Source organism: Pteropus medius, unplaced genomic scaffold (assembly GCF_902729225.1).
Source record: "Pteropus medius unplaced genomic scaffold, Ma_sr-lr_union100, whole genome shotgun sequence".
Lineage (NCBI taxonomy): Eukaryota > Metazoa > Chordata > Mammalia > Chiroptera > Pteropodidae > Pteropus > Pteropus medius.
Genome location: NW_024349519.1, coordinates 4,271,451 through 4,289,609, shown reverse-complemented (window position 1 = coordinate 4,289,609; position 18,159 = coordinate 4,271,451). Strand labels below are relative to the sequence as shown.

General features: G+C 34.2%; 1 protein-coding gene across 7 annotated transcripts in view; it reads right to left on the bottom strand.

Moving 5' to 3' along the window:
- The window catches only part of NELL2 (neural EGFL like 2), a 300,577-nt gene that overhangs the window by 142,742 nt on the left and 139,676 nt on the right, over positions 1–18,159 (bottom strand). For all 7 annotated transcript variants that reach the window (XM_039882249.1, XM_039882250.1, XM_039882245.1 and 4 more), the window contains 2 exons: positions 17,642–17,744; positions 9,954–10,082 (listed from right to left, as the gene is read on the bottom strand). In XM_039882249.1, coding sequence (XP_039738183.1) covers positions 9,954–10,082; positions 17,642–17,744 — 232 coding nt within the window. The remainder of the gene's footprint in view (positions 1–9,953; positions 10,083–17,641; positions 17,745–18,159) is intronic.

The following is an 18,159-nucleotide window of genomic DNA, read 5'->3' as shown; positions in this document are numbered from 1 at the left end:
TAAGAATAAAATGCAAGTCTTTTGTGAAATGTTCTTTCCATAACATCACAACTGCCCCATTTGTCAAACATGGAAAGATTTTCATTTGATCCATATAAACATTTATATGCATTTGTCTATTAAATCCCAAAATCTCTTCTGACATGTATTAAAAATATATAATGATCGATGGCTGCACATATAAATCTGCAAAGTAGCCATCCAAATACCAAGATGACTCTTCATGTCCAAGGAGTATGTACAAAATAAGTATTGGTTCTTATTTACTTTTCAGCATTGACACAATTGACTAGCAAAAGGATGACAATTGTAAATACTTGTTGGCAGCAAATGTTTCCATCATGTCATACTACAAAGAAATGCAAAGGGAAGCAATTTGGTGAAAATAATGGGCCAAACAAAGCTCAAAATCATACCAGAAATTCAATAATGCTACCAAGTATGGATGCAAATTTCCTTGTTTGCTGATGAATCTGAGGCCTCCCTTAACATCTCCCCAATTACTCCTGAATGTACCCTGAGTGTTTCTATGGGTTCAGAAATAAATCAACACATACTTAGCATCACTGCCCACTACCCTGTCCTGGGCACCCTCTAGGCCTTTTCTATGTTCTCTAAGTCTCTGCTTAAGCTAGGACATATTCCTGTGTTCTTATTTTGTCAATTTAAAGGAAGTTCCCATCCCGAAAGCTACAAACTCTTGGGACACCACACAGCACCTCCTTCAGTCTTCATAGCATGTTCGGGGCTACTCAAAAATAGAAAAAAAAAATGTTCTTCTAATTTTGTTTTGTTCTTTGGTATCTAGGCCCTATGGTAGTGTTGTTTATGTCCTAAATATGAGTTTATGCCCTTCCCCATCATCACATTATGTCTCTCCCATTCAGTGTAAAACGAGCCCAAAGAGCCAGGCATCCATTACATGCTTGTACATAAACCTCTCTTCATTCTTGGCATGAAACCAAAAGCCCTCAAGAGAATCAGTAATACAACAGACACTGGGGGTAGGTATCATGCTCACATATAGCCATGTTCTTATCCTTTACTTAGCTTAAACCAATGGTTCTCAATCGGGAGCAATTTTGCCCTCCAGAGGAAATTTGACAATGTCTGGAGACATTTTTGCTTATCACAACTAGGAGTGGGAGTATTGACACAGGTGTGCTTCAGGCATCTAGTGGGGTAGAGGCCAGGGATGATGCTAAACATCATAAATACACAGGACAGCACAAAACACACAACAAAGAATTATTTAGTCTTAAATGTCAATAGTGCCAAGTGAGAAACCCTGGTTTAAAGTAATACCACTGCGACACACAGGAATATATGACCACACAAGACTCAATAATTCATCTTTCTAGGCAGCACATTAACTAAAGACTAAAATATAATAACAATTTTTGAAAATTTATTTTTAGAAGGATATCAATATAGATTATTAGAATGGTTCTTTTCAAATTTTAATATGCATAATCAGCTGTGAGGCTTGTAAAAATGCAGATTTTTGAGACCCAACACTAACTTACCTAAGCAGAATTAAAGTTGAATCTCAGAATATGCATTTTTAACAAACTCCTCAGTGATTTTGAGGCACTTTGAATCGCACCGTAAAAAATCACATTGAAGAAACCAAATTGTATCCTGATGAAAATAAACCGAGATGGTGAACACTAAAATTCCTCTCCAGTTGAGCTTGTAACTGAAAAACATTGGATAGCTACCAAATCATTAAGATGATAAATTAATAAACTCTGTGTCTTAAACCAGTATTCTTCAAATTTTCCTATGCATAGGAATCACCTGGAGATCTTGTTAACAAGCAGATTCTGATTCAGTAGGTCTGAGATAAAGTATGAGACTCCGCATTTCTAACCAGCCCCCAGGTGATGACTTAAATTGCCGGGCCTTGGACCAGCATATTGAATAGTAAGATCTTAAAAAACTGCCGAAAGTGTATAAAGACCAGGACTACTTATTTTAACAAAGCACAAAAACATTAATCAGAATTCTCATTTCCATCTGCATTTGGAAGATGAGCACAGATTTTAAATGTTACTTCCATTAGAAAGTTAGCTCCCTGAGAGCAGGTGCTTAATGGGTTTTGCTCACAGCTATATGACCAGCACCCACTAAAGGCCTGGCATAGTATATGCTCAAGAAATACTGTTAATAAATGAATGCTGAACACAGATTCTTTATATGAAATCTAATGATGGAAGCCAATCATAAATCAAAATCCCAAGTAGAGTCTATAGATTCACCTCAGAGAAAAGTGCTTGTTCTTAATCCTATTTAATACATAGATATATCATTAATTATGACTGATTTATGATTTCTTCTCTATACAGCATCCAAAGTGTTCATGAACTCCAATAGACTTATGAATATTTTCTATAGAAGTGTATTTTTTGGTAAGGAGGGGGAAATCAGCTGACCATAAAAGTCATACAACTATGGTGTTTTGCTTAAAAGAATAGTAGATGGGTCGCCTTGACTACTTCTTCAACTTCCTTTGCATGAAAAACTATGCCTAAGAAAAAATTCAGAGAAGTTTCATCTTTATTAGGTTTGATTTTAAAAATTTAAAGTCCTTCTTTCAAATCAGAGGAGACCTTAACTTCAAAGAAAAAAATAATGCCATTTTTCTCTGATTTGTATATCTTAATAGTGTTCAAGGTTACAAATGAATGGAAATTGTTTTTGAGTCAGAGAAAGCTTAAGTATCACAGAGAGTAAATAATGAACGAGCCCAGAAGAACTGCTAATACAAGTTCAAATTTGTCTGCATCACTTGATAAGGATTTTCAGAACTTTCGCATCAAAACTCCTCAATTAGAGAAGGTATGATTTTCATAAAACAAAACAAACATTATTTTCTCAGCATTGTAAACATGTTAAATAGATGTTCCTTGGTGCCTAAAAAATACTTCAATGTTTTCATATATCATTATTAATTCTGAAAACCCTTTTATATTATAACTTTTTCACTTGGTTGGATGGATAGATGATGACATTAAAAAGCCAATATATATTTGGAAACATCAGAAATGCTTTTGCTCTTCTTTTTTTTTCTTAATTTATAACTATAACGGTTGACTAGGCCATAAGATGACCAGGCATTTAGCCAGACATTATTCTGAGTATGTCTGTAAGGGTGCTTCTGGATGAGGTTAACATTTAAATTGGTAGACTGAGAGAAGCAGATTGCCAGGCCTAATGTGAGTGAGCCTCATCCAATCAATCAAAGACCTGAATAGAACAAAAGTGCTGAGTAAGAGAAAAACTTTACCTGCCAAACTAATTAGCTAGGACATTGGTCTTCTACCCTTGGACTGGAAATTTATACCATCTGCTCTCTTGATTCTCAGGCCCTTGGACTTAACTGAAACTACATCATCACCATCGGCTCTCCTGGGCCTCCAGCTTGCTGACAGCATTTTTTGGGACTTCTCAGCCTCCGTAATTACATAAACCAATTCCTTATAATCCCTCCCCATCTATCTATATCTATTTATTTACACTCAGTAGTCTCCACCTGAAACCATAGATAGTAGCAAACCCTATATATACTATGATTTTTTCCTTATACATACACACCTATGATAAAATTTAACTTACAAATTAGGCAATTTTGCAGATAAAAATTTATTCTTGGCAAACTCAGCATACAATTTCTTTCTTTTCTTATTATGCCAAGAACTTTTACCTTTTCACTTAAAGAATGTACTTTATAGCTCCTCTTGTACTTTGGGGCTATTATTAGGTAAAATAAAGGTTATCTGATCCCAAATACTTTGATACTGTGACAGTAGATCTGATAACCAAGAAGGGTACTAAGTGACTAATGGGCAGGTACTGGATAAACAAATGATTTGTGTCCAGGATGGGATCAGGTGGACAATGTGAGATTTCATCACGTTACTCAGAATAGTGCACAATTTAAAATGCATAAATTGTTTATTGCTGGAATATTTCATTTAATATATTCAAACCACGGTTGACTGTGGGTAACTGAAACCACAGAAAGTGAAACTGCAGATAAGAGAGGACTGCTGTATGTCCGATTGCTTCTGTTTTTCTGGAGAATCCTCATTAATACAATATCCTTGGATTTTATTTTTTTTTATTTAAGAAACTCTATCATAACACACCACAGAGAGTGCATCATTAACCATATTTTGAAAGCTACAGTGTCTGCTAGAAATCCCTAATTAATCCCACAGGGCTCAGTCCTCTGGTTATTTATCCCTACTCTGATTAAGCAGGCCTCCCATTAGCTCCACTGGGGACTTGTATGCTGGGTTTACAATCGGAAAATTGAGCTCATTCTACATCTTACCCTTCATATCTCTTGGAGCAATTCTGTGAGGCTATCACTCATCTACTCCTAAACAAATCCTCTCAGATTAGTCCTATATTCTGTAGTTAATGATATGCAGATACTGGTTATGTCAGGAATTCATCACTAAATTAATTTGTTGTGAAGAGGCAAGCAGCTGAGAAGGAAGGAAGGAAAGGAAGGAAGGAAGAAAGGAAGGAAGGAAAAAGGAAAAGAAAAGGAAGGAAGGAAAAGGAAGGAAGGAAGGAAGGAAGGAAGGAAGGAAGGAAGGAAAAGGAAGGAAGGAAGGAAGGAAGGAGGAAGAAGGAAGGAAGGAGAAGGAAGGGAGGAAAGGGAGAGGGAGAGGAGGAAGGGAGGGAGGGAGGAAAAAAGGAAGCAATGACTAAGTGAGAAAAGGAAGGAAGGGAAGGACAATTAGGAAAGATAGTTTGTTTTCCTGTTGTCCTCCTGTGTAAGTTATTAACCATGGTCTGTAATGCTAATGAGCTGCTTTCTGGATAGGCTAGAGATTTTTTTCCCCTTTTCAGAAACATTCAATTTTTAAAGCCAGTTAATTGCTTTAAAAAACATTTCTAAAGAAAAAATCTACATGCTACTTTAATTTTAAAAATAAGAATTAGATTAGGTGTTTAATAAGTAAATTAAAAGTAGTAAAGATTAAAAAAACACTGAATTAAAGATAGATGACATGAATTTGAACCCTGAGTTTACTGTTTGCTGTCTGGGTAAATTATTTTAGGCAAATCATTTGATTTCCAAGCTCTCCAAAACAGGAGATTATAATAAAGCCTGCACCACAGGACTGCTGGATGAAATAAGATGTTGTATGTAGAAGGCATTTTAAGTGTTGCCAAAGAACCGCATGGTTATTAGTAGTTGGTGGGTTTTTTAAAAAAAAAAAGTATGCATATATATATATATATATGTGTATATATATATATACACATATATATATATATAGCCTTATAGATAAACAATAGCAGGAAAGAAGGAAAAAATAGGAAAATAGAAAAATTACATATTTCCATTAAGAGTTAAATTCACATTACTTTGTACAGGGGCTAGAATCTCCTGAAACAAAGAACAAGAATAAAGGTAGAAAAGATATCATTAGCTAAAGGACTGCACTGAAAAGACAGAAATGGGATGGGAGGAGACAGTGTTTCTTTTGATATGATGGGTCGGAAAAGGAAAGAAAATACGTTTGAACTGAATATCTAAATATGATAATTTATAATTTACATTTGAAGGTGTGCTGTGCCTGGCACATAGCAGGTGTTAAACAAAATGTTTATTAAGATTCTAATCTCCACATTCAGCCAGCATTTATTAAGCACTGTTTACATGCCAGACACTGGATATTCTAGTTGGTTTGTAAATGTAGACATAATTCAAATCTTAAGTAAAAACAAGAGTATTTAGTAAAAGCAACAGTGGAGATGTAAAAATTTCTGGGATTTGTAGTCTTTTTAATTTGCATACCATTTATCAGTACACACATAATTTAACAAATAATGACTGTTATAAATGAATAAATTTCTTTTCTTGCACTACTCAAAATAATTTTTAAGGCCAATACATACCAATTCAAAACAACTAAATCTCTTTTTGGTTATAAAAATCAATATGACAATTAGACTTTCTTATGCAATATCAACACAATTTAATAAGTTCAATGCTTGTCCTGAATAATTCTTTAGTGATGAAGTAGCCTAAAAGTGCCCATCTATTCAGCATGTCTAAGCATTTCAAACCATCAATACACAAGTATTTCTTAAACTCTACTTGTCTGTCTCTATTTTAGAAGTTTGGGAGAATTCAAGGAAAATAAACAGCCTATGACCACAAGATACTTACAGGTAGGAGAAACATATACAGACTCATATATATGAATCCCTTAATAAATAACATAGCATTTAATTAAGTATGTTACAACTGGACAATTCAATATAAATCAGTATTGAATACGGTACGAATTCTTCAGGCAGATAAAATTTAGATTTGAGAAATTAAATCTATGTGCATTTAATTCATCAAGAAAATCTCATAAAAATAAAAATTAAGCAGTCTAGAAGGATAATTAAATCATGGACAGTTAGACCAAAAAGCAAAAGGTGTTTCTGTATTAGTTTGCTAGGGCTATCAGAAGAGAGTACCACAAACTGGTGGCTTAAGCAACAGAAATTGTCTCACAGTTCTGAAATCGAGGTGTGGAAGAGTTGGTTCCTTCAGAGGGCTGTAAGGAGCAAGCTGTTCCATACCCCTTGCCTAACTTCTAGTTCTTTGCTAGAACTCTTTGGCGCGTAGGACACCACCACCATCTCTGCCTTAACAAATGTGATCGTGGCACTCCTCCTCGTAAAACCTCTCATTGGCTTCCCCTTGCTCTTAGTGAAAACTTTAGTCTTCACCATGCCCTTCAAAGCCCTGCTTCCCATTATCAGGCATGTCTTCCTTGCTCTCTGTCTTCCTTCTTTTCTTAGAAAGTACTTCTTTCCACCTGGAGGCCTTTAGACATTCTGATTCTTCCACCTAGGAAATTCCCTTCTTTCCAACCCTTACATATGTGCCTAGCTGATTTTACTTAATCTTCAGATATCAAGAAAAAATACCTCTTTTCTTCAAGCACCACCACTCATCCAGATAAGACCCCCTGATAACCTATTTCTCTTTCAGGGCATTTGACACAAGGGCAATTAAATGCTCTTTTGTGTAATGATCTGTTTATTATCTTATTATGTCTATTTCTTGCCTGGGAATTATCAGTCATGTATATCTTATTTACCGTTTCACCTCTAGCCTAGACTTGAATAATGTAGGTATTCAATAAATACTTGCCAAATGAATAAATGAACTTCAACATTTTACCAGTGCCATTTTAACTCTGACTCAGTAAACTACAGTAAAAATCAATAGTCTGAATTACATCCATATCATAAAAACAACCAAATAGATTTAGTAAATAAAATTTATATTACTTTACAGATTATCACTAGCTTATTTTTACATATAATGACAAGTCTAATTTCTTAGACGACCAGAATTCCATAAGACCAGGTAATAGATAACATGTACAACAGCACAAATTTTTTTTAAATGTTGCTTCTAAGAAGTCAAAACATCCTTAAGTTAGCAACAATAACAAAATGAAAAGGAAAGCCAAATTTGATCAGAATACTGTAAAACCTGTTAACATGAATAACAAAAGATATAATATTAGAAGTCTTCACGTATATAAAAATTCGAGATCTATATAAGAAGTTTTTCCATCATTTTCTTAACTTTTGAAGATTACATCTTTAAATGAAAAATAAATAACATAAAGAAATTTACAAAACCATTTTTCAGTATGACCCATTGAGGGTGGGAAAGAGAGCTGCTAATTTGTACTGAAAATAAACCTGTAGATAAAAACAGTTATCTCATCTTTGAGATTAAACCATGTTCAATAGTTATGTTGTTGAGTAATATAAATCTCTGCCCTCTTCTCTTGAACTCTTTACTATCTCAATAAATGGCAACACCATCTGTATGTTGCTCAAACTCCAAACCTTGACTCCCCTGACCCCTCTTCAGTTCTCCTCCACAATAAACTATCTACAAGTATCGTTGGCTCTACTTTCAAAATATACCATGAACATGCTTCCTCCTCTTTACCACCTTTATCACTTTCTTATTCCAGACCACCAATATATTTGACTAGACTATTATAATAACTTTTCAAATGGTCTTTTTGTTTACAATTCTGTTCTCTTTATCACGTCCAACCCTATAGTTCATCTAACATATTACACCTAGAGCTATCCTTTACAATACAAATCTGAATATGTCATTCCCTTACTCAAGACAAACTTAAAATCCTTACATGCCTCGCTACATTATCTGTACCCTGCCTAATTCTCCAACTGCATCTCTTCTGACGTGTCTGCACCACCACATTATCCTTCTTTCTGTTTCTAGAACAACTAAGTTCTAGTTCCCACTTAGGGTCTTTATGCTTGCTATTCCTTCAGGTTGAAATGCTGTTCCAGATCTTTCTATGCTGTTTCCTTATTATCAATTCTCAAGAAAAAGGTCAACCCTCCCCCGTCTGGGTCCAGAGGCTTTCCCTGACCATCCCGTCTAAATTAATCCACAATCAATCTCTATCACATCATCCTTTTTTGTTTTTGTTCTATTATTTATTACTACCTAAAACTGCCTTCTCTGTTTCTAAGGTTACCCACGCATTCTCTGTCTCCTCCAGAACGTAAGCTCCTGAGCACAGGAAGCTTATTAGTCTTATTCACCATTTACTACTCAGTGTCTAAAAAGTACTTGGTATACAGTAAGTAAGTGCTTACTAAATATTTATTACATGAGTGAGTATACTTAACAAGAACAAAAGCAGCAGCTCAAAATAATTATCATAAAATTAAGATTCAAAAGAAGGTATCACATTAACAATATCAGTGGGGCTTATTACATATTAGAGATCTTAAATATCATAATGAAAAATACATTATTTTACTAACTAAATTTAAGTCCATTTCTTATAAAGTCTTTCAAAGGGAAGAATTTTACAGAAATCTGCATTATGAATGCGGAATGGGAGCCATAAACCCTTCCTTCGGCAAAAGTGGAATGGTCTCTTCAGAACTGAATCAGAAGCATTTAAAGAAATACTTTGGGAAAATGTCAATTTAAAAAATTAATACTAATTTTTAAATCAGAAAAAAATCTTTAAAAAGCTAAGTGAAACCACAGAAATTGGTTTCCTGAGGGCCAATAAATCACTGTGTAACTAAACTTAGACCACTTGTTTATACCTTGGAGGTTTTCTGTCTCTCGGTACCAATAATACATTCCTGATGTTTGAAAAAGGTAAGTCTAGAATTCTTCAAATCCCAAACACCACCACATTAGTGTTCTTATTTGTAAGATCCACTAGCTAGTCACACAATTCCTGAGAATGATTCAAATCTATGGTTCAGAAAAATTATAAGTTACTACATTTCATGGACTTCTAGGATCTTCATGAATAATTAAAGTCACAGTATTTATGAATGCCAAGGGCCTCCTCACTGTATTTGGACTATTTCCATGAGAGAATAAACTACTTTAAATATTAGTTAGATTAAAAAGAATAACTAGGATACCATTTACTCCAGTGGAGCTATTTACTAAATACCACAGAGCATGAATACAGCTACTGAGATTACTTACCCTAGCAAACAAAAATAGCAGTGGGCACTTTATCTTGTTAATTGATTGCCTTTGTTACACAACACTGTCTGGAAAAATCTGACTGCAATTCTAACTGCAAGCCACAGTAATCATGTCAATATGCGAACTATCTGAATATCTAATTATGAAAAAAAAAAGCAATTTCACAGTGGGAGTATTGTTCTAATTCAAGAAACCAGCCATATTAACTTATTAGTCTGACATATCGCAGATAGCTGAAAAACTTTAATTTGAAAGATAATTATTTTTAGCTGATTAATATGCTTCAAATTAAATTCACTGCTTTTAATGGGCCCATCAACTTGACAACCTGGGAAATTAATAAATTTTGCATGCAGTAATCCTAGGAAATTTATACAGCTGAACTACACATCATTACAAGGATTACCTTCACAGTAGGCATTGTCCTCTCGAAGAGCCCTAAAACCATCTCGACAGCTACAAACGGCCCTGTCATTCAGATTTCTGCAGACAGAATTGTCCATGCAGTTATTCCTTTCAGAACAAAAGTCATAACCTACAAGAAAAAAGGAGCTTATTAAGGTAAATGAACTATGACAAGCAAATAAACTTTGTCTACTTAACATCTTTCTTTGATTTAGAACCCATTTTTTCCTAAATGATTTTTTAAATTGCTATCTTTATCCAATGTTTACAGAACTATATGCTATATGTACTAAAAGTATTTCTTTATGTGTAAACTCAATTAATTCCTACTGAAAGTTAATTCTTTGTCTTGTTCTGACTTTACAAGTGCCATCTAGTCTCTAACATTCTAATAACAGTCTGAAACAAGGGAAGAGTCTTGGAGTCCAAAATGAAAAATTATAATACAGAAGATAACACAGTGAGAAAGTGACCTGAAAACTAGCGGTTGAACATTATTAATGACTGTGGGTAATAGAAACCAAGCCAGATGAAATGTGCACATTGTGTATTTAAGAAATGAAATAGACAGCCTGGCATCCTTTAAAAAAAAAAAAAGTTCAAGTTCAAAACGTGTTTAAAAATGGAAATTACATAACTTCAATCTAATTTTCTCTGGAAATCTGCAAAGCAAAGTATGTCCACTCAAAAGAATATTTTTTTGAATTACAAAGATCCCACAGATTCCAGAGTCTTTATGAGAGGAAAGAAAAATGGAACATTTTATAAACAGTGACACCAATCCTGCGTAATTTCTCAGGATTTCTTTTTACCGTGTGAATCCCTTGTTCAAAGATTATCTAAGATTCTGAAATGAAAAACTTGAATGCTGGAATCCATATTTAATGGAAATTACATGATTATACATCATTCAAACAATTTTTAAATTGCCTGATGCACATTATCTGTCTAGTTCTTCATTGTCTAATGAATTATCATTTCAGTCCATGTATAAAAGAAAAGAAGAATAGAAGAATATATTTGATGTAGCTAGAATAAACTCATCTGCTTATAACCAAGAAAAGACTTACTTGAGCAACTCATGAAGATGGAAGTTCTAAACTGGTTCATCTTATTTATAATCAAATTACCACAGAATACTGTGATTCAGTAAAAGGGTGGACTGAGCTATACCACAGCCAGTAAGTAGGTGTATCTGGTACAGCACAGTGGATGGTGTCCACTGGTTGGTTGGTACTCATAATTAATATTTTGAATTAATATTTTGAATATCACCCCAGAATTAAAACATGAAATGCAGCTACAATATGTAGTAACATATTCTTTGCACAACTTAAACCTTAAGAAAGGCGATGCTCTCAAAATGCAATGATGGCTTTAAAAAGAAATAGAAAAGAAATCAAATGAATTATTCATTTCTACAGAAATAAAAAAAAAGAACAGAAGTATATGAAGATCAGAAAAATACATTAGCTCCCCGTTATCCTCAGGGGATATGTTCCAAGACCCCCATTAGATGCCTGAAACTTCACATAGTACCAAACCCTATGTATACTATGTTCTTTCTTATACATACATACACACCTGTGATAAAGTTTAATTTATAAATTAGGCACAGTATGAGTTTAACGGCAATAAGAAAATAGTACAGTTATAACAATATATAGTAACAAAAGTTATGTGAATGGATTTGGGGGCATTCTTAAGTAAAATAAGGATTACTTGAACACAAGCACTACGATACCAAGAGTTAATCTGAACCGAGATGGCTTCTCAGTGACTAACAGACTGGTAGTGTAATACAAAGTACACATGCTGGACAGAGGGCTGATTTGTGTCCTGGGTGGGACAGAGAAGGATGGAGCGAGAGTTCATTCTGCTACTCAGAATAGCGTGCAATTTAAAATTTATGAATTATTTATTTCTGGAATTTTCCATTTAATATTTTTGGACTACAGCTGGCCATGGGTTACTGAAATCAAGGAGAAGTGGGTACTACTGTATATAGTGGATAATAGCATTTACATCACTTGACAACATAATTTTTCTTGACAAGATACTTCACAATCTAAATTCTGAACATTTAGAAGTAAAAAGTTCATTCTTAAGAGGAAATCATGTTTTTCCTAGGGTCTTTTTATTTCCTTCTTTTAAGCAGCTAATTTGTTAAAATGTATTCCATTGCCTTTTTACAATGCCTGAGGGGGAATAATTTCAGCTAAAAAGTCATCTTCATTCTCTATCTCAAGAGCTCAGTGCATCATCAACCTAAAATGAAAAGGCTCCAAAATATCAGTTCATATTTATTCTAAACTTAAACAAGTTACTAAAAGAAAATTGACCCATTCCTTAAGATACACAGTGCTAAATCTCTGTGTAATTTTACCTGTTGATGTTTCAAAGAACTTTTAAAAGACTGTGACTGAAAAACAGGTGCTGTTCCTGATGCATTTTTATTTTTCTCTCATAACTATATTTTTCAAAACTATCTTTCAATTTTTCACTTTGCTGCATTGTCTCTTCTTCCATTTTCAGACTTTGCCCAATCTCTGCCATCACTGTCTATGCCATATGCCGCCTTTATTAAAATCCATTTCCAGTTTTGCCTAAGTAGTGGTGAGACTCCACACCTCAGCATCAAATACTGTGTACATGCTCACCATGCAGTGTCTCATTGCTGCAAGAATATTCCAACTCTTAGATTTCAGTGTGATCCTGCTTTCATTGGTTTACGTTCGGTTAGGAAGTGCTTTACTTCTTATCAAAAATTTTTTTCTATTAATCCAGAGACTTGAAAACTGAAAATTTCATCAATAAAAGTCTAATTTACTCTTACAATGTCAGACAACTATTTTCATTTATTCTCTCAACAAATAAGTTGACTAAATCTATTGGTTGTTTTACTGCTTTGAGACAAAATGCCAGAGTCAAAAGGTTTACTACTGACAAGTATAAATTCAGACTCCATTAAAGTGGTTGTTTCCAATCTACAGTGAATAACTTCAAAAAATCAGAGTATCATAGTCCTATTACCTTCATAGTTGTGTTTCTAATCATATGCATTTGGCTTTTGGGTCTGGAAGACCTGGATTTACTTCTGATCTATACCACTTAAAGGCTATGTAAATTACTTGTGTTAGTTAATTAATCTTTTTAAACCCTTAGTTTTTCTCATCTGTAAAATTAGGGTAATATCTATCTCACAAAAATGTAAGGTTCAAATGAAATCATGTATGTACAAGTATAATAATATAGTATTTGTTAATAACTAAAACAATTAGAGTACAACTAATAAGTTACAAACCAAATATGTTGAGATACCTATCATAGAAGAAAACTCAAACATTAATTAAAGATAGATCAATGATCTAATACAATCTAGCCTTTCTTTCATTTCCTCCTTTGGATTTTCACCTCAGGGATACCCAATTTTCTACTCCTTTTGTGAGCTTTCCAAATTTGCTTTCCAAATTTACTTTTCAAAAGAAGTTCTGTATCTTCTATTAGTAGTTTTATAAAATATTAATATATATTTTTACATAACTGGATAAGTAGGGAAATATGGATACGAAAGATTATGAGTAAGAGCAATATACATAAAGGTAATACATAAAACCCAGGAGAAAGAGAAAACACTAATTTTGAGGTAAGTATTTGTTGGTTTTGCCTAAGTGCATCTATTCTTCCTTTTTGGAAAATAAAACCAATCTAGTCATACTCTGGATGAACATTCACCCCTAACGTCAGCCCACGTGCTTACAGGGAAATGCACTTGACTGCCCCTGAAGATAAGGCATTCCATTGGTCTGGGCCTGTGATCCAGATCAGTCTAACAGAGACAAATGATACTCAGTTCTGGGTCTTTTGTTCAGCTCATGAGGATATTGAGCTTTTACTTCCACCAACTTGAGTAGCATAATGATGTGATCATAAGAATGTCAAGGGTTTACCAAAAACACATAAAGCATGAAAATAAAGTCACCACAGAAGAGACAAACTGAAAGATCAAGGCAAAGGGGCAGGACTGCAATCTGAATCAAGCTGCTTACTGAGGCCATATGATCCATTTTTTTGCTTAAGTCAGTTGGATTAGGTGTTCTATCACTTACACCTAAAAGATTACTAATTTATTCAGGTATTATTTGCAAGATGATGGATAATTCTGATTTTTTCCAAAACGTGATTCATATGCATGCATGAACATTTTTCAAAAGTACTAATAGCAATGGGTTTCTTTTTAATGTGTATAAGAAATACATGAATCTAATAATGAATAATTTCATTATTTTATGGATACCATAGTTTAGGAATTAAACAAAATTTTAAAAAATGAGTTGACTAACAGTAGATATAAAAAATTAACTAAATAATGTTATTAGTGATATACAGAAAATAAGAATCATAAAGATATATTGAATAACATGGGAAACTATGAGTTATCCAGAAGTTGGAAGAGAACAATCTACACTCACTCAGCCTTCTGCATATCAATGCCCCTACTACTTATAATTATAAAGCACAATGAAGTAAATGCTAAATTATAGTGGGGCATCCAGTAAATAGGACTTGGCGGTACCTCTAGCAGAAAAAGGGGTTACCAAGGGATAAGAAGGAAAATGGGAAGAGCTGCAGTTATGAAAACTATATCACATCATTTCTGTACCTTTAAGTCAGACTCCTCACTCTATCACCGAGTCTATGTCATGTTTTAATTCGTTCTAAGCTTCCTTGAAAGTAAAAAGAACATTCCTACTACACTGATTCTGAGATGCTACTACAGAAGATAGCCAGCTGCAGGGTACCTAGAAAACAGCCTTGGTTGAATTTGATTTGGTGCCTAGAGATTTAGCTCTTTATTTCAGTGCTCAGCTTGGTTTCCAACCACTGGCTGAGCCTCTATTGGAAAGGTCAACACTTTAATCTCATGCTCTGCCTTCAGGGAATATTTACTAACTCTTATTGAACAACTTACTTTCTCAAATATAAGCACAGCATCTTTAGCAGACAGGTCTGGAAATCGGAGGCCAATTTTATTATAAATAATTTGTCACAACATATGTGTAGAGGTTGACCCAAAATTTAAGGCTAGAGAACTTGACTTTTTATAGTTTAAAAGTCAGAGAATGCCAAGAGAACTCACTTGTTTATACGTTTGAAGTAAGAAATTGAAACAATCTTAATTAAAAATGGTGTTAAATGTTTCAAGAAGGGCCAACTTGTCCAATTTCAGTTCCAGTATTATCTAAGCCAGTGGTTCTTAATTTTGGCTGCATAAAAGAATTTAACTGGGGTTTCGTTTTTTTTAATGGTGATACTAAGACTTAACTTCATATCAATTACATAAGAATCTCAGGTGGAAGAGGTATAGGTCACAGTGTATTCTGTCATTGTATTTTAAGTGTGCTGTGTAAATACATTAATTTTTAAAACTATAAACAATTTAAATATAACAATTTTTGTGGCTAACTTTTCCATTTCCTAACTTGCTTGTTTCCCTTTCCTAATTTGCATTTTTTAAAAAGAAATGAATGTAATCAGGGCTTCTCATGACATCTGAAAGGCTCTATCTCAGTTTCTTACCCAAACTTTTTTCTAGACAAATCTAACTTCTATTTTATTCACCTCTCTAATCTCTGAGTAGCTCCAGGACATTATTAGCAGATGACATATGGCCACAAAATTTTAACACTTCTTCTCTCATGGTGGGGTCTATTTCCCCTCCCCTTGAATCTGGGCTGTCCTGTGACTGCTTTGACCAGTGAAACATGGTAGAAGTGATGATGCGTCAGTTCCAGACCTAGTCTTTACAAGCCCAGAGCCACCATTTAAGAAGTCTATTAGCCTGCCAGAGACCACAGGGAGAAGTCAGAGATTGTGCGGAGCAGGAAAGAGTTCTAGCTATTCCCATCCTTCCCATCATCCCTACAAAGATGCCCAGCATATAGTGAGGCCATCTTGAATCTTCCAGCCCAGCCCAGCTTCTAGCTGAGTTATCCCAGTTAATATCAAGTGGAAAAGAATCATCTGGTTAAAATCTGTCCGAATTCCTCAACCACAATATTAATATATAATAAAATGGTTGTTGTTTTAAGCCACTGAGCTTTGGGAAAGTTCATAATACAGCGACACTGATCAGTAGTATCAGCATAATCTGGGAGCTTATTAGAAATGCAGATTCTTGGGCTTGACCCCAGACATACTGGATCACAATTTTTATTTTAATAACATCCCTTGGTTATGTATATGCACATTTAAGCCTGAGAAATAGACTACCTGTGGCTGCCAAAGATATTCTAGTTATGCTGCTGATTGGAAGTCCAGTTCCCAAATCATATGACTAGAATGAGTATTTTGATTCATATCAAATTCCACACATGCGCTGTACAAGGCACTGGCTCAGGCACTGTGGGGATAAAAATTCTAATGGCCCTTCTTGTTTGTCTATTTTTAGCAGTGTTTCTTAATTTCTGAGAAATATTCTAAAAACTCCTTGAAAGGCCGAACAAGTTTTAAGCCATTTTGAAATTCCCAAAATTCTCTTTCGCAGAACTGAGATTTTATAACTCATAACTGAATGAATGGAAGAAGGAGCTAAAAAGAAAAATAAAAACACTGCACCACCATGCTAAAAATGAGAGCAGAGTATCTTATGTCTACTTTGAATAAATTAAGTTAAAAAGAAATAAAATGGTATATGTTTTATAAAGTTTCTTTTCCTTACTTTTTTCTATCAAGTTTTGCTTTGCATTAACATAAAGGCCATTATTCAAATGAGTGCTAGTAGCTCATTTAGGACAGTTTGTTATATACTATCAACTATACGAGTTATGAGTACCTACTATATCCAGGTGTCATACTATGTATTAAGGATATAGAGATGAATATAAAGACCCAGCCTTGCCTTTGTCCAGTGAAGGAGATGGATTCACAAACATATAATTTCAAGATAATACAGGAATACATATATAATTTCATAACTAGCAGGGATCATAAAAAGTTTCATATAATCAATCTTCAAATCTATAATAAAATACTAAGTGTAAAAATCATTAGTGATGGAGAACTCTCTGCCTCCTGAGGAGTCCCACTGCATTTCAAAAAAGCTCAGATGTTACTGTTTTTTTTATTGTTATTATTAAACTAAAAATCTGAATCCTTTTTAATTATTGGTCCTAGGCCTATCATCACAGAGGCAACACAAAACAAGCAATGCATGTCTGATGGCCTCTCTTTTCTCAGTAGTATAGAGGCCTATGAGTGAAGAGAGTGGAAATGAGAAGGATCTAAAGTAATCAAAATGGTAATTATGCTAAGTCAATTATAAAAACAAACTGAAGAGAAATAAAAAGCAAACAAACGAACAAAAACTAATAAAAATAAGTCAGCACTGTTTTGTGAATTTCTTCAGCAGTGCATGCTGACTCAGAACCAGTACACAGAGAGGCTTAGAGATCCAGAGCTTGAGACAAGAAGCCTAGCAGAAACACATGGGAGCATTTCAATTTTAATTCAATAACTACAATAAATACTTCATGTCTACCTACTGTGTGCCAAATCAGGAAAACATTTAAGGAAATACTACTCATCTTTGAAAATAAGTTGCTTATAAAAATTTCAAGTTCATCTCAGTTGAACTAGCCTCATAAAATGACTCACACATATAACTCTGACTTTAGAAAAAAGTCTTACCTTTACAAACTTTGCAACAGCTATGAGACAAGGTAATCTGATGAGACTCTGGACAATCCAAAGCTGGACAGCCTGAGCTCTCAACCAGCTTCATAGTCTGGTCCTGTGAGACAAGAGAAAATAAATGCTTCAAACTTCTCAATTAGGACTTAATTAAGAAGTTTCCAGATCTACCATCTGAGAAGGCTCTTCTAAGATGAGACTAAAATGTCCATCCTCAGAACCTCTGTACAGGTCACAAGCTCATTCATGAAATGACATTAAAAGCACAACTAAAAGCCTTTAAAATGGACAAGCAGCACTTTATAATGGATATTGTAGCTATGTCTACAATTTGCCAAACATCTGGGTAATTTTGAAAAATTCTGTTAGTTTTACAACACATTTGCACATCCAAATGACAACTGTGGCAAAGATACAGCTTAAATTAGATGAACAGCTCAATGAAAAAACAAAAAATGAAAACTGAGCTTTTTAAACATTCTCATTTCAAAATTTTCTAAACTGTTACAGATTTT